General features: G+C 37.3%; 1 protein-coding gene across 1 annotated transcript in view; it reads left to right on the plus strand.

The window, feature by feature from the left end:
• Positions 1 to 27,480, plus strand: part of EFNA5 (ephrin A5) — a 215,284-nt gene that overhangs the window by 154,318 nt on the left and 33,486 nt on the right. The window contains exon 2 of the mRNA XM_064641797.1: positions 20,885 to 21,177. Within this exon, the coding sequence (XP_064497867.1) occupies positions 20,885 to 21,177 (293 nt within the window). The remainder of the gene's footprint in view (positions 1 to 20,884; positions 21,178 to 27,480) is intronic.

Raw genomic sequence — 27,480 nt, forward strand, 5'->3', positions numbered from 1 at the left:
GAAAGAAACTGACTTCAGTTATGTTTGGTTCCTGAAATATCTGTTTAGAATTTATTGAAAGAGGAAGAAAATCAAATTGTGGTTCACTGAGTTCTATTTTTCAACTGTTTTTCTTTGCATGAAAATAATAATTAAAAATCATATTCAAGCAGTATTCATAAAGCCATGTTCAAATTCATTGAGTGGTTTTAAGGAAGACAGTTACAAAAGGTGAAATAATAATTTCAGCATTTAAAAAAAATAAAAAATTTTAAGAATTAAATTATGAGGGTTAAATGTTTCCCCTGTCCCAAACCCAAAAGTTACTTGCACAGCAGTAATGCTTATATGTTTATTCAACAGCTAGTTCCTTCTAGCTGATTCCTGGGATGACTGCTTCAGCAAGGAAATGGCCTTGTGTAAGTGTCTATGTCTTCTGACTGTATGAAGAGATTTGGGTGAAGTTCAGGTGGCAGAAGCTACTCCTGATGTTGGCAAGTCTCCTACCTGTGCGGCTGCTCAAATTTCATTGCAGAAAACAGAACTGAGTGTTGAAATTGCAGGAATAGCAGATAAATTTGGAAGTTGGATGTACTACTCCTCTCATCTTCCTAATTGGGTATTTATATGTCCCCATGGTATCCAAATGACTCAGTGGTCAATGGTTATTTTCCCACAACAGTGAAATACTGCTGTTTTTACCAAGGAAAAACTGAGGCAGGGTTGCACACAGGAAATCTGTTATGTGGCCAACACTAGACCATATTTGTTCCGATCCCTTATCTACTGCTTGATACCTTGTCCTCTCTCATGGAGACTATCTACCTGTCTCTTTGTTGCCAGCCATAATGGACAAAGAAATATGGTGGATAGTCAAAGTAGGGTCTAACTTCATGTATTTATTAATGCATTCTGCTCCTTCAGTGTCTCAAAATGCCTTGATGAGCTTCTTTCTCTTTATGTCAAAACTGTGCAGAAATTATTTTCTTTGCAGGAGAAAACGGGGTAACAGGGATCCCCTGCAGTAACAATCTTATTGTTCTGGGACACTTTGTGCTCATCAGGTGATGGGTCTCACTCAGAATAATATGTGGTCAGGTACCAAGTGGCTGAGAGGTGCAGCCCTCTGTGCATTCAAGATCCTGCTGAGTAGTCTGTAGGTGTGGGGAAAGGCTTCTTAGCACTTTCTCAGTTGGTAAGTTAGAGGGGCAGAGCCTTAAAAGCTGTCTTCTGTCACTTGCGTTTCCTGCTGTGTTTAAGTCAAATGAGGTCTGGTCTGTAGAATGTCATCTGGATGGAAAATAACAGACTTGACTTGTCAAAGCCCTAGACCAAAACAGCGAAGAGTGTAGAACTATTGTCTCTATCCTAAGATTACGACACGGTATTTTACAGCCCGTAGCTGTGAATAGCAAAACAGTAGAACTCCGCACAGGTATTCTACTAACTGTCAATAGAAATGATTTGATGCTGATCTGCAAAGTCCATGAGAGCAGGCTAGAAACAAAAACGTGAGCAGTGTTGTAGATGCTGGATGTAACCCTGCTGGCCACATCCAAACCATCTCTGCAGAACATTTGTTGGTAATGTAAATCTAAGGCTTACTGACAGGGAGGATTTAGAGTTCAAAATCCCAAGTTGTTTCTTGAAGTTGTAATAAGTCAGTGAGTAAGGCAACTCTTCCACACTGACCCTTGTATGAGACTACTTGTGGGTCATCAGTGGTTTGGTTAAGCTCATAGGAACATTTGTTTACTCTGAGATTTTTACTGTTTGTACCAAGAGGATGTTTAAATTTTCTGCAGTTTTAATGGGTACTGAAAAGTCTGGGATGTGTCTTTTGGCTGAAACTGAGATTGAGCACATGCTTCTACAACTACAAACCTTGAAAGTAGTGCAACTTCATGCTCTACTTGTTCAGACAAACCTTTCCTGGCTACATGGCAGTTCTGAGAGCAGCTGGCTCTTCTATCTCTTGTAATGCTGTGTAGTCCTACTACTGTACACTGCTTCTTTTCGTAAGAGCTTCACCAGCATGTCTGTGGAGACTGTGAACCAGGTGACAGACAGAGGAGCAGATCCAATAATCTGACAGTGGCGAGGCTTTGTAGTAGCATAGGCAGTGCCCTTGACTTACGCTATTGATCACACCCATGTAAACCATCAGGCATCAGCAAAGTTAATAAGTGAAAAGAGTAATGCAATCAAAAGTTGATTTAATTAGCTATTGGTTCTAATTACAGTATTGTTTAGTGGCTTACTGGATTTCATATCAGAAGAATAGTTGTAGTTATATATATAACTACATATATATACATATATATATACTATATATATAGTATATATATACTATATATACTACATATACTATATATATATACTATATATATATAGTTATATATTTAACCTGTATATATATATATATATATATATATAGGTTTACCCTAAGGTAAGGTGTAGGAGGTGCATGTGTGTATATATGCATTAGAAATTGACTGAAAATCCTGCTTGCAAAACAGAATTGTGCAGGTGAAACTTACATGCTGAAGAGTCAAAAGTGGAGGTTCTGCTTCAGTAAGTCAGGGTTGTCATACATTATGGGAGCTGGAATGCCAATGTTAACTGAACCAAAATGTTGGTTTTACAGTTCATTAGCAGTCTTGGTGAAATGAGCAGCTCACACTAAGCCAACTGAAAAAGTTTCTGTCTCTAGAATACTTTGAGCCTCAACTACAGTGTTGAGGAGAGACAGCTGGAGGGAGCTCGGTTTGGGGAAAAACATGTTTTCTCTTTCAGTCCTTGCACAGCGTTCTGAGAGCTGGGGACAGTTATCATTTCAAGAAAATTTCTATTTGGCAAAGACGTATGGTCTCCTGACACGTAGAGGATTATAAACTAGGCCTGCAGTAAGCTCTTTCACACATTTACTCATTCCTTATTTGGTTAAATTATTTCCGGCAACACACTTGGCAGCTGTAAATGTAAAAGGGTTCTGCACATCTCCCCTTATACAGGACCCATTAGCGACATGAGTGGGGCTGGGCATAGATACACACAACTAGCTGATTCTTGCTTATCCTGACAAGAAGAATGTAAAAAATGTGCTGGCTTTCCAGGGTCAGAGGCTAAAATATGGATGTGTTTATTGCATATTTTGGTTGTACTTTTAATAGACAGTTTGACACATTCGGTGAACTTTCTGGAAGACAGATAGCTCAAAATGGGCACAGGAGAAATAGCTGCTATCAGGATTCCCATACATGTATAATTATCTTTAGGTGTCAAGTGTACTTAGTGACTGTTGATTTTAATTTTTTTGCTGTTCAGACATTTATACCTTGTTGTCGATGACATATTTAGTTTTATTAATGTGGACATTCTTAAAGGGAGGATGTGAAAGATCAGATGTTTCAGACTTTGCTTTCCCTTATGAAATGGCTCGTATTTCATTGTAGATAATTGTTTTGAAGACATGCTTTTGGGTCTCCTTTTTCAGTCAGCGATGTGGAGGGATGCCTACATCTCCTTGCATAACTGAAACACTGAAAGCTACTCTTAAGGCTTTCATTCTATGTGTATGAAGGCTGGATCATTATGAAAAGCTGTTTTGCGCTCCTTTGTTCCTTTGCTTTTTAGCTTTTTCTGTGTGATATGCTTAACTGTTTTGGAAGTAATTAAGTCAGCTAATCTACCAGGGTGCAAAAATGGTGACAACATGTGCATCTTAAAATTACTAGCCTATACGTGTTACTTTGCATTCAAATGAATATTCACTTTTTTTTTTTTTTTTACAGCAGTAAGCAACTAGTGGAAGGATGAAATTATTGTAGTCATAAACCAAAAGTTTCAGAATAAAGAAGAGAGCAGTATTGAGAAAGCATAGTATGATAGCTGTTTTGAATATGTCTGGCTTGAAGTTTTCCTGATGACTGTGAATGTGAATCGTGTATTGAAAAAAATGATAGAGATGATGTGGTCAATTAGAGAAAGAAAAATGGGTGTTTTATTGTGGATTGACATATTTGGATAAAATGTAAACAACACTAAAAAGAAATTAAAATAAATTTTGTGTCATGTGCAGCCAGCTCTTAATAATTTAATAAAACATTAGATAACCTTTGACTGGTCCAGTTACTGCTGGAATTGTACAGCTCTTGTTTTGCAGTCACAAAGTGTGACTGGTTCTCCATATCCAAGAAAAAATGGAGATCAGCATTTTTTTAGGCTATGTGAATGCCATCTCAACATGACAAAGGAGAATGTTCAAGCTAATTACAAAGGGAATTGTTGGCTTTGTTCATATAGGAACCCCTTTAATATTTGAAAGAGTGGTTTAATGATGTGATCTGGCATTCATTCTGCAGTGCACCATCATCGGACAAAAAAAAAAAGCCCTCAAGTTGGCATTTTAGCCTAAGGGCTGCTGAGAGCTGATTATTTTTCTAATCAGAACCATCACAATCAAGGCAGACAATTAGCTAGGTTAGGTCTCTGCTGATTTCCCCTGTGGCCCTAAGCATCATATGGCCTTGAGCACTCTTGAATCCTATCAACAAGTATTTGAGTAATACCTGTTTTGCTCCACCTGTTGTCATTAAGACCCTCTTTCCTTCTGTTGAAGTGCTCGGTTGTGTTCATGCTCTATTTATATTACTCTGATTCCGGAAGGCATGAGCTGTCGTTCAAAAGAGAAAGCTTACTAACCTAGGCAATAAATAGAGCTTAAGTTCCTAGTGTGTAGCATGAAATTGTAGACATTATATTGGTATACCATGCATATGTTTTTGAGTGTGTACCTAATTCTGTATTTTTATCAGTAACACTTATTTTCATACATAAACACATATATTTTAAGCAGTCAGCTATGTAATCAAATATACAACTTGGGGGTGTCATGTGGTGAGCCTTTGTATTTGTAAATGGCAATGTGCTCCTTCTACCTGAAGCCTGCTTCAGTCATTAATTCTGGCTTTCCCATATTATTTTTGCACTCAGCTGGTGTTGTTCTGCTTTGATGCCGTTCTGCTTTGCTGGAGTTTATCTGCCCAAGTGGTCTACTAGATATCTAAATTATTACTGTTAATGTAAATTTCTTAATATTTCTGTAGCATAAAAAGTAGTATAGAATAGCAAAAAAGTTGTTTGTTTTTTTTTTTTTTTTTTCCAGAATATGAATTCCTTCAGTTAATAATGAATATAAGAATTCCATCTTGGGACAGTCTGGGAGTTTTATACCAAATTTGTCTGTTCTTAAAAGTAATTATGTCAAGATGATTCTTTTTCTGTATTTGTTGATGGGAGAACTCAGCTTAAGTGGCTGTTTTGTAGCTATGTGATCTCGCTACCACTGCAGTTTAATAAAATTTTGGGAACAGAAGCTGGTTTTTGTAGTGTTAGCAAAATGAAGATTCTTAAGTTTTCTGTACCTTGAAAAACTTAAATAACAATGTTCAGCAGATAAAATAATTCAGTTTTAAGGGTATAGAAATGAGAGAAACAATGTTTAGGCAATCAACCCCAACATATTAAGAAGTCATCTTCTCTGTTGTGCTGCACTGGGAAATGATCTCTATAGGTTGAGAAGTTTAAAATAATTGATTTTGAAAGGAAGAACAGGTTTCAATTAGCCTTAACACAAGTTTAGTAATTTGTAATGCATTAAGAACAGTGGCTATTCCATACCCCATGTGTTATGAGCACACACACATTTGAACACATTTTGTGTTTCTATGCAACACACAGATACATAACTGGTGCTAAACAGTGGAATCAATAGTCTTTTTAGTCTTTTGCTGTCTGGATATTTAATGAAGAACATTGTCTTAGCACATAGAACTGAGAAAATTACATGGGTGAAGTGAATTAAGTTTTAATGTTTGAACACACAGGAATTACGTGCTGCCACTACATTCAGATTAGTGGTAAGATCAATGGTGGTGTCTTGATAAAGTCTCAGGTCATTTTTTATCTTGCTTAGTGTGGATATAGTGGTGGTAATGTCATGATCTTCTGATGGACCAAAGGACCATATTTAAAATGCCAATAAGAACTTTTTTTTTTTTTTTTGGGGGCGCTGTAAAATGTGCCAACTGATTAAAGTAAAAGCTTTTTAACCCTTTCCCTCTGTGGATTAAGAGTCAAGTATTGACCACTAAGATATCTGTAGTTCAGTTTTCTGGAGACAGAATAATTAAATGAGAGGCATAAGAGGAATTGCTGTAATAATATTGGTAATGAATGATTCTCAGTATGAAGTTATTCGTTATCGTGTTTCATATCATAAAATGCTGTGTTCACACATTCTCCTTTGGCTGAGGTAGTTTTCCTCTGACATCAGCATAATTATGAATAATTTTACATTTAGTCCATGCAGTTTCACTGCTTTGTTGAGTGCTTTCTACCCAGTTAGGCCTCATTTCAGGAAAGTATTTAACCATTTACCCTAATCCTTTGGTTTAATATGTGCTTAGATCTAAAGCATCAGTTTAATTGCTGTCTTGAACAGAGCTGCTTATTAGAACAGAGGGCCTTAATAGTCACATGTCTGTAGTCTTTTAGGAACTTTGGAGCTGCAGTGTCAGGATGTGTTTTTTACATCAGTCATAGCTATGATTTAAATAATAAATATTCATGCATTGTTACTCAGACCATTCTGTAATCTAGCAAAGTATCTAGCATATATTTAAGGGCATTTAAATGCCAGAGTTAAAAAATGCCAAGGTGTGAGTAAGGGAGAAAATGTACTAAAAAGCTGAGAGAGCTTGATCATTAACAGAACTAGTTTATAAACAGAGGCAAAATGGCTGATGAAATGGAAAAAATAGTTAAATAGCTTGATTCAGCAACTCAGCAAAAACAGTATCATGGTTTAGCAAAAGGCAGTAATATTCTGTTGGCTTATTTCTTTCTGTAATTCAAGGAACTTTTAACCTTTTTCAAAGGATTTGGAAGGTTCAGGCTGCTTTGTTTCTTTTATGTAAAAGCTAAAGTAGATAGATGCATTACTATACTTAAGTTAGAGTCTTAATAAATTAAAACGTATTTATAGTGTATTTTAAACCATGATTTTTATTTAATTAGACATATTTAATGTACAAAATAATTAAAGGTTGTTTTTTTCCCCCACTTAATTGATGAAGGGAAGAAGAAGGAAACAAAAGCAAATGACCCCCATCTGCAGCATGTTGTTTGCCAGTTTGGTGAACTCCAAAGCCTTAAATTGCACTTTGCTCCTGGGAGCTTGGAAGGCATAATTTAGGAGATGATTTTTCATTTGAGAGTAGGAAGCGGGGTTCTCTACAGATGTTTCTTGCTATGTGGTAGGAAAAAACAGATGTAAACCAAGTTTGGTTATGTTTGCTTCGCTGTAAACATTCTTACACCAAACACATCTTTGGGCATAGATAACCTCTCAGCAACCTTATAGAGAAAATTTGAGCAATATAAGAGTGTCCCTAAAGAAACAGATTATGAATCCTTAAGCACATCTAAAAGCACGGGACAAGCTGGACAATAAAAGTCTTAGGATGTCTTTGAAGTGCAATACAAGATTTTTCAGTTGCAGTATTTTTGTTATGAGTTGTACAAGATGAAAGGACAAATATTGAGGTCTGAATTCCCTTTCAGTAAATCATCAAAATGTAAGTAGCTTCTTACATTGGAGACAGTGGAAAACTAAGCAGCCTTCATTTGTCTAGGCTTTTTTTATGTGGAAGACTCCTTGGAGAGCTGGTGAGATGCATTTAAACAGAGATTTTAATATATTCTTATGTTATTGTGATTAAAATTAGAATCTGGATGATCTGGGATAATGGAAATAAAGATTTACATTTTCTCCAATGAATAAATTTGTCCTTAAAAAGGAATCTTGTCTCTCAAGAGTTGATAAGGTGCACTCTTGCCTTTTACTGTTGCAGGCAGCAAAGGTGAAAATGTTCAATTGATAATCATTTGAGGACTTCTGCATTTGGTTAGGCACTTGTGTTCTTATCACTCTTCAACAGTCTAGCATCATAGATTCTGTGTTACTTTCTTTGCTATGAAAATCATAGTATAATTGGAATGTCTGGTAGAAATTGTCAGTTGTCAGGCCCAGAAATGCGGGGGAGCAGTACTTTTCCATTTTGCACCCCAGCTGTACCACTCAGTGTCCACAGACCATAGTGCACTACATTCCAGTAGTTTCCAGGTTTTCAAAAAATGGTCATATCAATTGATTAAGAAAAATCAGTCATTCTTACTAAGCACAAAGAGCCCAAATCTCTTGATTATGGTGGCTGTTGTGAGAACAAGCTGTGGAGGTATGACTTATTATTTAATGTATTCTAGATATCTTATGTTGGCCAGTGTGGGAGGAATATTTTGTTGGTCTTGATGGGAGTTTGCTCTGGCCCAGGACAACTGCTCTCTTGCTTTTCACTTTGAGCGCTGTAGCTGAGATTTTGCCCACACAATTGGTCTAACTTGTATAAGCTGTTTAGCCTCAGATTTTGTGGTTATGCCCCACTTATCTGCTTAAGCTATGAACACTTAATTCTTGAGTTTTAGGGTTGTTTCTTTAATGCTAAACTAGTGTTTAAGAGTAAAAACGAAATGAAGAAATATGCTCAGTAGTTAATTTGTAACATCTGAGGAAGGATGTAAAAGCTTCCCAATACACAGTAATGGTTCATGCCACCTGTGCACTCCCTTTGTCACACCTGCCTTCTGGTGCCCTTATAAGTAGGAAGAAGGGAGGGCAGTGGAAGAAATCATTGGTTTAATTTGCTTGTGATAGTCTCTGCTTCTTATCCTGAACTTTGTCTCTATGTTGAAAAATAGTTACTGTGTTTTATGCAGTCAAGATCATAATTCAGTTGTGCATGTAGCGATTTCACTACAGGTTGAACATTAGAATTCATTTAAGATTAATTTGGAAACACTTTTAAGAAAACTGCAAAAGGGAAATTAGGGGAATAGCTTCAGTTTTACCTCAGAAATTTCTGGTTGATCTGAGAGTAGTGCATTTTTTTCTATTTTCTCCCATGTGAGTGACTTTCACATATATATAAAAGTAAATGAGCAGGTTTTGCAACTTTTATCAATTCAAGTTTCAGTTTTACATATTGAAAAACTCTTTCAGTCACTCTTGAAGAAATAAGAATTCCACAGCTCCATTATAGGAACAATGTTATGGGAGCTTCATAATTTGAAAAAGAATGGGAGGAATAATATAAAAGCTGCATTGAGTTCCATGGTTTGTCAGTCTCATTCAGTTAAAAAAAAAATTGTTGCCCATCAGATCATAATCTTTGCAATTTCTTAGGTGTTTTAAAGATTAATTGGCATTTTATAGTGCAGACTTTTTACATGCTATTTGTAAACAGAGAAACTGATTTGGATCAGGACCTATCTTATTCATATGATATACAAACCCTAAGAAAAATGTCTCTAGGTGAAAAATTGTTTTAAGTCCTATTGTTCAGAGACAGTGTGTATCAAGATTAAACCTGATGGAAAATTCTATACTCCATATGCTGATAAGTCTTTAGAATAAATTACTTCTAGGAATGAAAAGAAAAAATTTCTACCATTAATAATAGTTGTGCTACTGTTGCTCCTGTAATTTGAAACTGCAGTTGTTCTTCTTTTCCTAGTTTGCCTAGCATAAGAGAGAGACTAATAAAGAAGGGTAACAGGAAAAAGGATAAATGATTAGATTTTTCCATAGAACTTTCTCTAAAATGCCATTTCCATGTCAGGAAAGAAAATACTTTTCCTGTGGGTCTCTTAAATAGACACAAGAAAATTATGTAGCAAGAAATAAGTTCATTGATTGAAGCCCACTTTCCTGATAGCAAATTGTATGCAGATAAATAAATATATGTACTTGTTAGCTATTCTAACTTGGTTTTTACCTTAATAAGTTCAAATCGCTTTTAGTAATGTATTTGAATTTATAGGTTATTCATGTTAATAGCAAATTGCGGTTTCATACTGGAATTTCTTATGTTGCTGGGTCTGTTTGTATGGGTCTGTGGTGTTTTTTTTTTCCCCTGTACATTTTGCTCAGGCTATTTTATATTATGTCTGGATTAATTCCTTTTAGCTGAAGGATGTGGATTATGACCAGAGCTTATTAAAATATACACGGTTTATTAAACATAAAAATACTGTGAAACATCTTGAGGATTAGTTTCATTTTATGCTCTTGCATGTTGGAAAATTAAGTTGTAGATTTACCTGTTACAAGTTATTGGGGTGTCTGAGTCTCCAAATTCTAATTCAGTGACAAAATATTTTAAATTAATTTTGTTGACAGATTTTGAGATTAATAATAAACAACTATAACTTAATGTCAGAGAAAAGCATTTCTCTACAACAGCAACTGTAGGTATATGCAACATATAAAATATGTTGTTTATATAATAAATAGTTTTATCAAAATGTATGTTTTTTCTCAAATGCTGCCCATGTATGTTTACTGGTGCAAACTGATGCAGTTTTTTTCCTCTGGGAGTATGAAAGAGATGGAGGTTTCAGTTTATAGAGTTAGCCATCACTCTGCTTTTAATATATTAGTGAGAAAAGAAATTTGCGAGGCTGACTTGTGCTGCATGCACTTCCTTCTGGAAAGTAGCTGAGGTTTATCTCTGTTACTCGGTGTGCAGGTCAACATGCTTGTTGGACAAATGTTCTTTTCTTTCATTTTGTGAGTGTGAGAAGCAAGACCTTTCTGCAGATAGGGCATTGTTCTCCACATCCATTAACAGATGTCAGCACATGCCTCAGGCAGGGTTAGCAAATACCACTCTCAGAATCACATTCCATCAAGGCTGATAGACTGTGTCTTCTACGTTAGACATGTGGTCAACATATGTTGTTAAGAGTCCAGTTCAGAGTCTTTAGTAGTACTCCTACCTGTGGGGGTTTTCTGTTATTATTTTATTTTGGTTTTTAAGAATTTAAACTCTGGAAAGGTTATTATCTTTGAAATGTGACTGACAGTAACTGTGTGTCACTACAGCAGAGCTTGGGTAAAACCTTTTTACTTTTTTAAGAACAGTAGATAGGTTATTGAATAAGCATACTGCAGTTTTTCTGGTATAGGAAGGAGGTAGCTGAGGTAGATATTGTACTTTCAAGCAAAAGCATGGAATAAAAGATGAAGCTGACATGTTCTGTTTTGTTAATGTCTAAAGCAGACAAATGTAGAGTCATGTGTGGAGGATATTGATGACCACATTTAAAAATATGTGAGTAGTAATTACCAGATCTCCTCATTCCACATCAGATAAAGTGGGATAAATGTTGCTCGTGAACTCCAGAGTAGTACTAATGTGAACACAAGTAATGAGCTGGTGTCCATAAATCAACTTAACAAAGAGACTGGCTTCAACCTGGACATTTTGGATTCAAAGTGTGGATAGAGGCTCTAAACACAAATCTGAGGCTGCCTTCAGTATCCGGTTGGGTGTGGTACCTTTCAGATATTGTTACTAGGCTTCAACACTGAAGTTTGCCCTGTAAATCTAAGTGATGCCTTTGACAGAATAGTAGCTCTTCCTTTACCTTCGCCTCCCTTCTATCTTCATCCTTCTCTGCAAGTTAAATGCCCACAGCAGTGGAAAATAAATAGTCAGGTAGTGTGTAGTCATTGGGTTTAAAGCTATCAGAGCTGAGACAGCTGGGAAATGAGAGCTTGACCTCATCAGGAGCAATGCTCTGACATGTTGCACCCCTTTACCACCCTGATCATCAACAACATGCCTGTGTTACTGAAGCCCCCAAGATGCAACAAGTTCTTTGCTTCACAAGTTGCAGCAAAAGAGAAATTCTAAGAGAGAGGTGAAAGTCATATGTGCCAGCTCTGAACAAACTTTACAAATGCAGAGTCTGAGGAAACAGTTTTAATACACAACATGAAAAATGTCCACCTCATTGATTAGGAGGTGCAGATTGGTGTGAAGTTAAGTGGGTGAAGGTGCTGCACTACTTGAGAATCTCTGGATTTATAGTTGGGAAATAAACGTTGATTTGTTAATTCCCTCCCTCATATCTACTCAGAGAAGAGCAATTAGTTTCTATTTTTTAATGTTTGCATTATCATTGAACGTATATCTTTCTGCAGTGCTAGCTATAAAAAATCCATACAGGACCCAGCTGTATAAATAAACATAATTATGAATGTAAGGGGAAAATTATTAACCGTAAGTGGAGTAAACATATTTTTTTATAGAATTTATTTCTTAAAGAGCCTTTCAATAATAAAAATAACTAAAATATATGTCTATACTGTAAATTCATTGGCACTGTTTACTGTTACGATGCAACTGAAATTTTTGTTCAGCAATAGAACCAGAAAAAAAAGGGTATTTCATGTCTCTCAGGTTAATGGAATTAACACAGGTATGTCATTCAAAGAACTTGTGCATTTTAAATAGGACATATCCCTTTCCCATTAAAACCCACTCCTTTCCTCCTGTGTTTTGCAGTCTTTTTTGCCACAGTTCTAATAGGAGCCTCGCTCTGGATGCAGGCTTTCTTTGTTTTGCAAACAATGTGTTTCAGCCAAGGCACATTAAAAAAAAAACAAAGAGAAAAAACCCCATACAATGTGAAAATTTTTGAATTTTTTTTTCCCTCCAGAAGGTTAAAGACTTCTACCAGACTGGTTTGAGGAAGTTTCTTGCTTCTGGAAGTTAAGAGAATTAAAAATTTGTAAGTGGTTACCTGCAGGATAGCTGTAAATTTCAATAGTATGGGAAAAGTTAAGTTCAAGAAAGGGAAGCTTGATCAGTTATTTTACCATTGTTGTAAACCTTGGCCTGTCCTGTTTAAGACCTTTCCAGATCAACTGCCAATGAAGGGGTTGGTGCTTTCAACATTTTAAAAGGTCTAGTTTTTTATCAGCACAGAATAAAAATAATTTTCATGAATTTAGTATTTTTCTGGGTGAATTTCTTCTGTTCTGGCCAAAAATTGTGTGACTCTTCAGAGCTACTCACTGCTTAATGAGTTCGTTTCTTTAAAAACCTGAATGCTAGCTCAAACTGGTTTGTTTCATGTTTTTTCCCATGTTCTAGTCCCCATAGTAAATCACTTGTTTGTCTCATGTAAATAGGCAGTATAAAGTACCAGGTACAATGGTAGCTGATGAGAACCCTGTTCTTTAGCAAGAAAACCCCCCAGCCCTCCAAACAGGAAAGCACAATGTCTCTCTTATACGGTTGGCTGATAAGAAGGGGTAAAGGCATGAGATTCTCTAGGGAGACGAGCCACATAAAACTGACGCTTTTTCTCATGAGGTCCATCTTAATGCATTTTTTTTTCTGCTTTTTGCTCTTGGACCCATCCAAGTAAATGTGAAAAATCTCCCAGATGAGAGGGACATAAGAGAATCAAAGGGGAAGGTAAATCTCCCACAGATGCATGTGAAGTGAAATGCAGGGAGATCACTGGGCTTGTTCAAGAAACGTGATAGGCGCTTGCGGCTGGTTGTGAAACAGTAATTTGAAGTCTGATGAACTCTTTCAAGTGCAGGAGACTGATTCTGCTCAGCTGTGTAATTATGAGGGAAGGGAGCCAGCCGAAGGCAGAGACCTGGGTGCAACCTTTTGGGAGGCTTGTTCTGGCAGAGTGGGTGGGAGAGTAAAACGAAGGTTACAAATAATAAGTTTCTCTGCCTGATTGATAATGAATGAGTAATAAGTGGCCTTATTATAGTCATAAGTTTCCCATGGTAGCCTGATGATTGCAGAGAAGCTTTAGTGGAATGTGTGTGACCACATCTTATTTTGATCAGCTGTAGCACAGCAAAGCTGTGTAATTATCATAATCTAACAATTAGCCTGGCATCCTTTCCCAGTGTTTAATTACTCCAATAAATGCTAATTGAATAGAGGACTTAATGACAAGAGAATAAGTTTCTTTCTGCATTGTATACTTAGCTTGCAGTCTTTTCTAGGCATAATTTTTGAGCAACAGCCTTGATTTTGTGTCCTACATAGTGCTTTTTCATGGTGTCTTGAACTTCTTTTAACTTGTGAAACTGTAACCTAAGGACTAAAAGATCACAGACTGCTTCTTTTTATTAGAGGGGTTTTTTGTTTGTTTGCTCAGGTTAGCAATATCCTGCTAGACATCTAAAATGTCACTGGCTTGCTACTGGTAGCAAACACACTTCTCTTAGCATCTGGAAAATGTTGAATTTTCTTTCTGTTTGAATAGAGCTAAAATTAAAATAGCTCTTTGATTGCTTCATTGTTTGTGCATTGGAATCATTGTCGATGTCGGCAGAGCTATGGAAACAGAGTTTATGAAATGTTGTGGCAAAGCCAGTAAAAAGAGCAGGAAAGCATTAAAGAGGTTATTTTTCCATAGCACAGAAATAGCATCTTTAAAATTATCTGCAGTAAAATGGTACACTTAATCCCACAACCCCTCAGATAATTAACAACCACAAGATTTCCCCCATCACACTTAACAGCTTTAAGTTGAAATGAGGGGGCTTGACGTGTGTAAAAGAATAACAAGGCACAAGTTCCACTACCATGTTCCAGACATAGGATGTGAGGAGAGCTTGGAATGGTCTGGTGCACCACACTTGCTACCTAAACAGAGACAAAAGCTATGAGAGAGCTCAGTACTGTGGACTGGTAAATAACTACATCATCACATCCTAAGAGCAATCAAAATCTTGTCCTTTTAAATGGTGTTAATGGTTTCCAGAAAATGTTTGGGTTTTGTGTATTATTTCATTTACAAAAACCTACTTATCTCTCTGTTATTAATAATTTAAGCAAATTATTCCATAACCAGTTGACGCAAAGTTGAAAACTTAGTTTTCAACCTAATTCTTTTTTCAGTTCAACCCTTTCCTGTGCCCGAGAGCATTTGTAAGAGATGTTTCTGTTGTCCAATAAATGTTTAATCTACTGGAGATTCAGCCTTTGTCAATGTAGTGGGTTGAGCCTGGCCGGATACCAGGTACCCACTAAAGCTGCTCTCTCACTCTCCCTCTGCAACTGGACAGAGGAAAGAAAAAAAAAAACCAGCTAAGGATAGCTTTAGATAAGAGCTGGAAGAGGTCGCTTACTGATTACCCTCACTGGCAAAACAAAACTCAAAGTGGGGATAGTGCTTATTTACTAACTATTTACTATTTACTATTAACTATTTACTATTTACTATTTATTACTAACAGAATAAGAGCCAAAGAATGAGAAATAAAACAGTCTTAAAAACACCTTCCTCCCCCCACTCCTTCCTCTCCCTCCTCCCCCCCCAGCAGTGCAGGTGGATGGGGAATGGGGGTTACGGTCAGTTGTTGTTTCTGCCGCTGCTCAGAGAGAAGAGTCCTTCCCCTGCTCCCATGGGGAGGACACAGGACAGTGTCCTTGATGCACCTCTCCGGTATGAGTCCATCTCTCAGGCAGCAGTTCTTCCCAAACTGCTGTCCTGTGGGTCACTCCTCCATGGGGTGCAGTCCTTCACAAATGAGCTGTACCAGCGTGGGTCCCCCACAGGGGCCACAAGTCCTACCCGGGAAAAACCTGCTCCAGTGTGGGCTTCCTTCTCCATGGTCTGCAGGTCTCTGGCAGGACCCTGCTCCATCTTGAGCCTCCCACAGGGTCACAGCCTCCTTCATGCATCCACCTGCTCCAGCATGGACTCCTCCATGGGCTGCAGGTGGGTCTCTGCACCCCGATGGTCCTCCCTGGGCTGCAGGGGCACAGCTGCTCCACCCTGGTCTGCACCACGGGCTGCAGGGGCCTCAGCTCTGGCACCTGGAGCACCTCCTGTCCCTCCTTCTGCACTGACCTTGGTGTGTACCTTGTTGTTCCCATGTTCTCACTCCGCTCTTCCCTGGCTGGAATTCTTCTGCACAACAATCTTCTGTTCTTAAATATGTTATCACAGAGATGTTACTGTTACTCCTGATTGGCTCGGCTGTGGCCAGTGGCAGGAAGTCTGTCCTGGAGCCGGCTGGCATTGGCTCCACCAGACAGGGGAAGCTTCTAGCAGCTTCTAACAGAAGCCACCCCTGTAGCCCCCCTCCCCCTGCTACCAAAACCCAGCCACAGAAACCAACTACATTTGGGATACTTATGGGATCTTTTTACCTGGCTGCCTTGTTCATGGTACATGTAGGAATAGACTTCTTTCTGAGACCTCACTGTTTCCATTAACTTTAGTTTAAAGTGGCTTACTGGTCATGAAAATAAAAAGGAGGAGCTGAGTGACCAGCAGTCATGAGGTATGCTCATGTGCTGCTCACAAAAGCCTTTTTTCCTCAGGAAACAGAGCAGGCAACTTTTTGCTATGCTCTTTCTGAAAAATTGTGGTCAATTGTGGTTTGTATTTACCCAAAGAATAAATTAATTGTTGATGTTCCTTTACATTTTGGATTATCAGACAACAGGGCAACTGGTGTAAGGCATTCAGCAGTGGCAGTGTCCTCCCTCTGTCCATTGGTGTTAACAGGCTGTGCAGGTGTCAGAATTGGGGTCATTTGCATCTGATCCCTTCTGATACCTGACTGAAGACCAGAATTTCGTAATTCATTGTCAGAGCAGTTATTTGAAGTCTTTTCTGGTTCAAAGTGAGGCCTTGCCATGTGCATTTGACAGAACAGACTGCAAACAAAGAAAGGTTGACATAGTAAAAGGCAAATTTTCCAGTACACTTGCCTTGAAGTAGAGCATCTGGTATGTCGATTTTACAGGAAGGGCTATAGCATATAACTAATAGCATTTGTAGGGGAGGCAACAAGCAGAAGCTATCTAAATGATCTAAATATCTGTTCAAATAAATTGTCACTTGTTTCAGTGACCAGCAAAGTTATTAAATTCAAGATGAAGCACTTATGCTTCAGGACTTAAAATTATGAAGAGAAGCATGCACACAGTGTACTTTCACTTTTTGTTAATGGATAAACACAATACAGAAGGCATTAATTACTTTAAAAGTGTTCTGCTGGTCTTGTGTTTCTATGGTTAAAATAACCACCAAGTTATTTCTCTGCATCCTAAATACCTGGACATTTCATCAGTGGCACTTGAGCACAGAAACATTCCTATGACAGCCTTTGCTGGAAGCAGTACGCAAGTTTTGCATAGCAAGCTGATGTTTGTTGGTTATGGAAATGCTTAGATTAAGAAGCTACTTAACTCTGTCTTTAAAATGGCTTCTATAACACTACTGCCTAATAGTAGCTTTGTAGTATGCAGGTTCCCAAGACACTATTTGAATGCTACATGACAAAAAACAAAGGTTAATTATGTTTGAAGAACAGCTGTGTTTTGCTGTATTTAAGCTAGAGTGCGTGGAGATAAATAACATAATTAGCAAGAAGGTTTGTAGATCCTGTCAGATTTTTGGAGAAGCCTTTTTGGTTGATTTCTGCCACAACACAATGTTCTCTTATGGAAATCTAGATAGGACTGTTTTTTTCCTTGCAGTGGGGTTAGTATAAAGATCCTTATGTATATCACATGGTTCCAGAAGGGTGTGGGAGTCTGGGTGAGGATCTGCCAGAACAGGATGAAGACCTAATTGAGAAAAGTACATCAGTAGCATTATTAGAAAGCTTTCTGTTCTGAATGGGACTGGATAAAGGGATGGGAGGTCTGCTATTCCTATCATCTCGGCAAACATCTGTTAATGGATTCCACCTTCCCTTTACGTGTTTTGACTTTCGCCATATATAGATAGCTTTAATTTGAAATGGAACTTTTGTTTCAGTCTAGTACTTGACATTACCCTATTAGTAAGAGGTTTTCAGCCTGTGTTTTCCTCTCAAATGTGGTTGAAGATTCTTGGAAGTGTGTTTCTGAGGTGTTTCCTTTAATAGCTTTGAGGAATCTGAGCTGATGAATTGTTTTGTGAGTTAACTCGGTGGCCATCTCTTGTCTTTCTGTTTAGATTAGAGGACTTTGCATTTCCTCTTTGAGGAGGTAAATACAACACTACTTGTAGATGGAGAAATGAGAATGGTCTCAGCCACTTTTGGAAACATAAAATTAGTTCTGCCTCTCTTTAGTACACTTGATGAGGTTTTAATTACTGACTTCTTTGAGATACTCCAAGAGGGGAAAAAATACTTGCTTTCTGAATCTTAGTTGGCCAATAACCTGGAGTAAAGAGACTTCACTCAGAGCTGCCTGATAAAACACCTCAGTACATGTTTTCCCTGGAGCAGGTGTACTGCTGTGCCAACAATACTGGCTAAAGGTCGGTTTAGATCACTTAAAATATGCACAATTTCTTCCCATTTTATATGTGTAAATGTAAACACTTTCTAGCTATGGTGAATGACTGTGGAATGAAACTTGAGAAGCAGGGGAACAGGGAGGAAAAGACACTGGGATAAAAAGGACTTGGTCCATATGTTTCAGTCTCAGACCTGCTTTGCAGACTGCACTTAACAGGCAAGTGTGTGTGGAATGAATGAAGACACTTAACTGCTTCAGCACTTAAATAAAGGAGAAATAAGAAGGAATCTGCTAAAATGCCAGTGATCAAAGAGGAAAGCTGCATTGTGGTTTTGTTTATTTAACAAGAATACAGTAGGAAACTTTGCCAAAAGGGAAACAGATTAGCTCATTTTTGCAGTATTGGGTAGAACATGTCAGTGGCGGAGGTTATGAATTTGATTTCATTGCTAACATGGATTTAAGGTGTGCTCAGCCATTTAGTTGTCTGCCTCTTTGTACTTACCATCTCCATTATCATGGACTGTGCAGCTAGATTCTTCCCTTCAAATTCAGCTATTTACAGGGTAGACTGCCCCTCTAGACTCTTCTTTTGGTTAAAGGAGAGAAACAGCTGCATCTTATTACAATGTACCTTGGGCCTAAAGAGGCCAGATGAGTTGGACTAGAAGTTGACTTAAAATGTGAAAAAACAGTTCGCATAAGGTTATTTGTGTTGTAAAAGTCTAATAATAAGGAGTTCAGTCTGATCTTGATTGTATTATGTATAGTATTAAGTATTTTAGTAATAATAACATGTTTAATAATAATAATACATATAATGTATCAAGTATAGTCCTGGAAGCATACAATTTCTATCAGAAAACTGTAATTGGGCATTATTGTGAAGGCATAGGCTGATATAAGAGGTAACCTTGACAATCCCTTGAGAAGATTCCATTGTCTATCACCTACACGGTTAAAAAAACCCATGCATACACAAACGTATATATAGATATATATTACTTTTTACTTACTAAAACTGTAACTGAAAAAACAGAGATGTCACTGCCCAAATGTGACTTCTCTATTTGTTACTTACACTCTTTTTCATTATCTGCAAGAAATGGCGTACTGTTAACTGATTCAGAGAACAGACACCAATTTGAAAACAATACATTTTTGCAAGTGTGTTAAGTGGATGTCTGTTCAGGTGACACATTTTCAAAGAACTGGAGTACAAAAATATATATTTTAACCAATGGTTTAGATAAATGTAAATTCTGCTGGAAGAACTGTTGTTCAGAGAGGCTTTTCCATGTTACAGAGTGGAACTGTGAGGCTGTGCACTGGCTGAAATTATACAGATATATCATGCTTTGATGTGTATGCAGTTTTTCTTCTTTAAAAAGCTATTTTATTGAAGTTAAATTATTGTAGCAATATGAAAAGGTATAGTTTGCTCTGAATTTATCCTTAGAGGGCTAGCAAATCATTGCTTTTTCTCTGAAATTAGATAGAAGGATCCAGATGGCAGATTTCAAGCCCATCAGGTGTTTAAAATATGCCCCTCAGCTAAAAAGTATTATAGTTAAATCTGTCATGGCCTCTTTATTGCTCTGTGGTACACTTGACAAGTGCAGCCGTGAAAGAGAGAAGCTACAAGTAGCCCAGTCAGCCTGAAGTGGAGTAGGTCAGTGGTTGGTTTCTTTAGCTGCCCCAGGGAGTTTAATGGACATACAGACCTGGTTTATGGAATCATTAAATCCATCATAGTATAAGCTCCCATGGAGGCAGTGAATTTGTTCCTGTAGTTTCTTCCAGATACTATGGTAGGCATTAGAAAAGTAATGTAAGTGAAACATGGAGGGTAGGAAAAAGGAAACCCTCCCCCCCAACAAAATGAGCATTCCACATCCCTAAGGAGTCATCAGTAATAATAACAGCAATAATAAAATGCATCTCAGCTGGTGCCTTGCACTGCATTTCTCAACTGGCACTCACTCAGAACTGTCACATTAGGCTGAGTGCTGATAATTCGTATCCCAGAATCCTGTCATCTGAACAGAGCAACGTCTCCACTGTGTACTTTTGGCAAAGGAGAAGCACTGCTTTGCAAATTTCTTTAGAAAGCAATATGGACGTTTCTTTACATCTTGACAAACTGCTGCTAATTATGAAAAAAGAGTAACCTATTTGTGTTCATGTAGTAACTATAAGTACTTGCAGTCAAATCTGCTTTCAGCACAGAGGTGATTATTGCCTGATTAAGAGAAAAGGATATGTCTGGTTTATTTATTTGCATGCATAGGCAGATGTTTATATAGACACTGATTTGGGAAGGTTGATGCAGTTTTGGCTTCTTTGCTGCTTCTTGCTTCTTTCTTCAATTAAAAAAAACCAAAATCACTACTAGATAAAGCAGGTGTTCTCTTTGTTTGTTTATTCAGTAAACTGTAGGGGAAGAGTGCCTATAACTTGGTGTTAGCAACAGACTGATTTTGTGAGAGAATAGAGCAAAACCTTTATCCAGAAGGTTGTATGATCATGGTCCTGCATAATCAGTTTCTGATAGCTCTGGTGAATTGTAAGGGTCATTTTTCAGAGTGAATGTGCATGGCTGGAGTGAAATGAAGTGCCATTAGTGATGCCCCTTTTATGAGAATGTTACCCTGGTACAAGGTCATCCTGAGTTAGATGTGCTCATTTTTGAACTCCTCTTGTGATTTCAGATTCCAGAGAGGCGACTACCACATCGATGTCTGCATCAATGACTACCTGGATGTGTTCTGCCCTCACTATGAAGACTCAGTGCCAGAAGATAAGACCGAACGCTATGTTCTGTACATGGTGAACTTTGATGGCTACAGCTCCTGTGATCACACTTCCAAGGGGTTCAAGAGGTGGGAGTGTAATCGGCCGCATTCCCCAAATGGACCATTGAAGTTCTCGGAAAAGTTCCAACTCTTCACGCCCTTCTCACTAGGATTTGAGTTCAGGCCAGGCCGGGAATATTTCTACATCTGTGAGTATATAGAGATTTCTCATTGTTGCACAGCAGCTGTAAGAAACCCAGCTAATTTTTCACCTATGTGCTGTGAAAATACAGAGGGCCAAGTGGTATAAAATGCAGATGTCTTACAGCGAACACAGGCTTAAACTGTCCCCAGATACATTAGCTAGGAATCTAGCTAGTGAAAATGAGATTAAATCACAGTTTCTTGTCTCACATGAAATAGCACGTCAGCCTGTTTACTGAACCACAGTTGTCATTTAAAGTAAAATGCACTTTTACTTTTATTTCAGCACTCTGAGGTGGAGGAGGATTGGGCAAGAAGGGTAGTATGGTAGCTGTCCCCAAATATGACGAAAACCCATTAATCCTTTGCATATGAAATACCTGGATTTTCTTATTTGCTCAGATTAAATATTCTTATCTCTATAGTATTTATGACCCAAGGAAAGTGAGGTCTGTGCAGTTTTTCAGTAGTATTATGGTGCTGATGTCAGTGGTCCAGTGGTATTTAAAGTCATAATTTCTTAGGCTAAGTAATCCCAGTGTGTAGCTAAGTGGCTCCTTTTTTCTACCTTCCTTTTTCCCCTCCAGCTTTTTCATGGATGAGCTGTTTCTGTCAGTGTGGGTGATGGGAGTGTTCTGGGAGCAGGAGGCAAGCAGATGACAAGGCCTGATCAGGGCTGCTCTGGGCACCCAGAGGATGTACAGGAGATGGCATATGGGTCTAAGCAAGTATAAACAGCAGGAGGTTAAAAACAGTGAATTAAGAGAACTGATTCTCCGACTCCACTCAGCAACTCATTTATTTAATACTCTCAACAAACATCTTATTACATCAACTTGTTTTGTACCTGTATCTGTCGCTTGTAACAAGTTTCGACTGCTCCAGCAGTACTTTTTTCTTTTTTTAGTGTTAGACTGCAGAGCTGAAAGCTTTAGACAGACTCTAGATCCCAATAAATATCGCTTTCATATGTGTAGCTGGCCTTTCTACTGTGAAACAGTCATTCCGGCTCATTTCACCGGAGAAACTGAGTACGTATGATCCCTGTTTTTCAGCCTCATTTCTTCATCATTGAGATTTTTGTTTTCTCTTTCTTAATCTACAGGGAAATAAGGGTCCTAGTGGATAGTTTTCCATTAATTTCTTTTTCTTCCATCAAATAAAAACCTTTAGTGAGTGGTGGTTTGTCATCAGAAGAACTGTGCCTTGTTACTCTGCTTCAGCACAATAGTATAAAAAATACTAAAAATAATTCAAAAAGCAAATTTTAATTTTATTTAAAACTGTTTTTTTATATAGGCATGCAAAATGATGTAAAAATATCAGAGTTAAGTAGATAATATTCAAGGTAAATAAATCTCCATTGTGTAGGCCCAGTCCTACTTGTATCACTTCAGCCAGAGTTCTGTGTCAATCAGAACTCTGATATCAGGCTCCCTTGGAACAGTAGGGGGTTTTTTTGTGTACTTTTTTATTTGTTTTTGTTTTTTTCCAATTCATTTCCAGACCTTCTGTAAAATAAACAGGAATAGTTAGGTTAAGGAATGCAGTCTTTATCATCACAAGGTTGCAATAAAATGTAGCACAGGGTTGGCATAAGTAGGTGCAAGCCTAAAAAAATAAAAATAAAAATAAAAATTGGTCTTTTAAATTTTTAAAAAATAAAAAAAATAAATGTTTAATAAAGGTGAAAACCGAACATGAAAGTGAAGGAAAAAATATGAGCAATCTCAGCTTGGGCTGTCCAGCTAATAGCTTGATTTTTAGACCATACGAAATCCATTGAACTCTCAAGAAAGACATTATTATTGAAATACACCCAGGTTGCTTATACCTGTTTTTTCTTATTTGTGGTTAAATTCAATATGTCACTAAAAATCATGTAACATTAATTTAAAAACCTATAACTTTAGTTTAACTGAGTCATTTAACTGCCAAGGGTTCCCTTCAAAATAATTGTCCAAAGTGCTTTAAAACTTGAAGAGCTTTATGATATTCAACTGCATTGAGATGGAATTCTTTTTTTTGAAGAAAGGTAAAATAGCAAAAAATTAGCAAAGAAATGTAAAGTATGAGTTTAAACTAAGCTTTATGGTTTAGGGACAAAAAAAAGCATTTTTCCTTCTTTTCTGTAGTTTAAGTATTTTTTCCTTCATTCTTGACTTTAATGAGAACACTAACAAGGCTGACACTGCAGCAGTTACGGGAAATCACTGTACACTAAGTTAGCAATAATATACATACCTTCTCAGGGCACGGTTGTCCATCCTGGAATGTTTTTTCTCATAATTTGTACTGAAGAAACAAGCTGGTAAAATGTTGTTTCTTTTTTTCTCATCACAATTGTAGGCAGGTGCTAGTTCAGGCAATGGAGACCACTTTTGTTAACCTTTCTGTAGCTGCGTGTTAAAGAAATTAGTACTTTGCCATGAAAGGCTTCCTTTCCTTTCTGACTTTTGCCCTCTCTGCAGGAGAGATGGAAGGCTGACTATATAGGATCAGTCTGGCACATTCTATTTAAGGGTTACAAAATATGTTGTATCACCTGGACCTCTGGAAAGACAGAAATAATAAGTCACTGGTTAGCTTAATTACTGTCTGGTGCTTTGTCAGAATTCTTCACTGTTTATCTTTTAAGGATGTGGCTTGCCTTCATTAGTGCCTTGCTTTCATTAGTTTCAGCAAATGCAATAATTTGTGAACAGTCACTGTCTGTTTGTGTGAACAGTTCATTTGAAAAATGTCAGTTTTCCTTGTTATGCCATTGCCTTCATATATTCCTCAGATGAACTTGGATCTCCCTTCTTGGCATGTTCATTCTAGGAAAATGCAAGAAAAAAAAAATCTTGTCTGTCTGATATAAAATTTACATTGAAGAAGTCAATTAAACATTATAGTCATGCAATCAAAAAGTACTGATTAAGTTTACTTTTGAAAGAAGAAAAGCTTATTAAATATTTACAGAGAAATTAACTTTTATTTACTTAGGGTGGGCTGGGGAAAGTAAATAATGTATCATGACCTGAAGTCTCAATTTTTACTTAGTTCTTAGCAGGTGCTCACCACAGGTTAGTGTATGCTAGTGTGAAAACAAACAAAATAGTATTACTACTGAAACAGAAGCAAATGGAATATAGAGAAAGCAGAAACTAAATAGTGTGATGGCCGTGATTTTAATGTCCTTTGGAAGGGAACATAAGTTTTGGTATTCAGATTAATGTGAGGTACGTGCACGGTGAGTTGAAGTCAAAAGCAAGGAAGGGAAGAAAGTCCTAAAATGTATAATGTTACTTAATTACATATTTCAAAATGAGTGTATAATTTCCATTATTTTAACTTAATTATGGGTGATTTATTTTTATTAATGTGCTAGGTATTGAATAAAATACCAGTGACAGCTTGGCAAATACACATCAGGGCTGTTGAAATAAAAAAAAGGGAGACGTGGCTGGAAGCAGGCTGCTACAGATTACTGCAGAATCCTGACCTCAGTTTCCAAACCATGCTCCTGTGTTGATTTAAGCTAGAGCACATTGCTCTTTTCTTGAAAACAGTGCATCATTGGTGTGGTGTCAAAGGTTGTACCAGTACTAAACTGTAGCATATGTTTTTCCAGTTATTTCATTCAAGAACTTTGTATTGTATGGGATTTATCCTTAAGAAATCCGTGGCATTTTTATCATCTTATCCTCCAAGATTTTATAGGTATTGTTTATTTAGGCATTTGATCATTATGAATATTTTCATTTATATATGCTTATACCCTTTTCCTAGAAAGACAGGTAGGTTTGCTCTTCTTCTCAGTCCTCTTGCTGCTTGCCTCTTCTCCACAAGATCCTGAAGATTTTTTCTAGCAGTTAGCAAGCTTTACATGAAATGTATCTAAACATAACTTATGTTTTTTTTCTCCCATTCTCCTTGAGAAAAGAGCTCTTTTGATCTTTTAAAAATACTGTTGTTTTACCTGTGGTTTATTTGTATAACCTCTTTTTGTTAAAGTTTCTTTCTAGTTTTATCTTCTGCATGTGTCTTTCTGATTTTATTTCAAAATGTTTGTGCTGTTTCTTTGTGTCATCTTTGTCTTTGTTGTCACCATTTATTTTCATGAAACTTCTGATTGTCAGTTCAGAAGGCCTTTGGGAAATTGATAATGTGATTTTATGATTCGAATTTAATTATGGTTATAAATAACATTTTTTAAGTTGTTCTTATATTTATGATTAAATTAAGAAGCAGTTTGTAAAGTTGTACTTTCAGTTGTACATGTGCTTCTTAATAACATCCACTCATCCTGTACTTCTTTTCCTCATAGAATGTATTCCCAAGCAGCCTGCAATATTACCTGTTGCTTGATTTTTTTGTTTGTGTTTGTCCCTCATCATCCTTGTTTCTCTGCGCTAATTCCTTCTTTTCCTGAAATTTCTGATTCTGAGGGCTTTTATTCAAGTGACATTCCACCCTAATAGTTTTAGCTGCTGCTTCTATAGGAAAACCTGTGATTTGCATTATTTCTAATATTAAATTATCTCTCTTCTGTTCGCTTGTTCCTTCTCTGTGTCTGGAAGTTGTCCTCACCATGTTCCAAAAGCTGTGGAACTGTTTGAAAATCCTGCTGTCATTTTTCTCTAACAACTGCCAGGTAGTTGGACCATCCCTGTGCAACCATCTGCACACCTCTGGAGGGTTCTTTGATTCTAAAGATCTTAAGGAAAAACAAAGTAGTAGAAAAAAGTGTTTGAATACTCCACCTCTACTGCCCGTTAATTAGGTAGTTAGCTTATCGTATTAAGGAGGTCTCTAGCTAAAGTCTTGTTAAGGCAGTAGCTGTCCCTGATGACAACAAAGCTGAACTTGCTCTCTTCTCCCCCTTCTACCATGTTTTGCGGTGCATTTAAGAGTTGAGTGCTTGTTTGTGCTCTTGTTTTTCTTTAGTCTCTGCTACAATCCTCTGTCTGTTTCTCTGTTCTGTGCAATTTTATGTCTAGTGATCAGGTTAATTTTTGGGAGGGTTACTGGCTTTTTGTCTCAAAACTGTAAGCATATTTTAAGTTGTTATCATCAACTTGCCGTGTGCCTGTTCACTGCTTTCCAGCTGAGATGTTTGTAGTAGAACCTGTACTGAAATGCTTTCTCCATGTGGCCTAAATGCTGAATTTCTGTGGATGGGTAAAGACATGAAACTACCATTGCTTGCTTCTGGCGGTGATTGTGTAAGGATTTTTGATTATTAATGAAGAATAATTGGCAGAGTTTAGAAGTCTTAAGTCACTGGGGAGAACTGTGCATGTCCATATACAGATCAGCAGTTAGCATAGGAAGAGCAGTGTTCACTTTTTATGGAAATTAACACAGACCTAACAATAGCTTTCCACAACTAGGAATCCGGAATAGCTTCCAGATTGCTAGCTTGGCTCTTATTCTTTTAGGAGTGGTTTCAGTGTAGCAAGAATTAAGAAAGGTGACTTTGCAGAGACAAGGTTGAATAGCCTGTGATACTATATGGGAGAAAACTACGGAGTAATCTTTACACTATAATTTGTTAACAGTTACTTGGTATTTTTCATGTGCTCAAAAGAAGAAGGATATTAAACAGCTGCATAGAGCTCATTGCCCTTGCTCAAGTACCACCTTAATATTAGTAGATATCAATGTTTTGCATGAATGGGTACAACTCACTGTAAGATGATTATTTGATTTAGGGATCTCTACATTTGCTAGAGGTTTAGTTCCATGTAATGGGAGCACAAAACAGAAAGACTGTGAGCTGTAATTTTATCCTATCAGAACAGGTAAATATAAGTCCCCACAAAAAACTATACTTCTCTCTCTTTTTATCATCATGTTATAAACCTGGAAATGTTGCTTTTTCAGAACCAGTTGGTGTTGTCAGCACCAATTTCTACTGTTGACTGTAAATCTTTTGGTAGGAGGTTCTCTCTGGGGTGTAAGTACACTGTTTCTCAGGTTTTGAGTCTGACTTGAGGAAATTCCTGCTAGAAAAGGAGATAATGTAAAGAAGACAGCACAACCACTCAATTGCATCCTGGAGAGTATTAGAATCAATCAAAGGTTACTGTAGACAGTTTTGCTAATGGTTTGGTTATGTTACTTAAAATACTTTTTTTGGAGGAAGTTGGTGCTTTTGTTGTTGTATCCCAGCTGGGGGGTAGTACAATAATATTTAACTGCTCATATTGTAGAAATTACTTTTTTGGGGGGGGAGGTTCTGGGGGGGTTTCTGTGGTGGTTTTTTTTTTGTTTGTTTGTTTATTTTTTTTTTAAATCATCCAGCACTTAGGATATATGGT

The sequence above is a fragment of the Pseudopipra pipra genome, chromosome Z (genome assembly GCF_036250125.1).
Source record: "Pseudopipra pipra isolate bDixPip1 chromosome Z, bDixPip1.hap1, whole genome shotgun sequence".
NCBI classification, from domain to species: domain Eukaryota; kingdom Metazoa; phylum Chordata; class Aves; order Passeriformes; family Pipridae; genus Pseudopipra; species Pseudopipra pipra.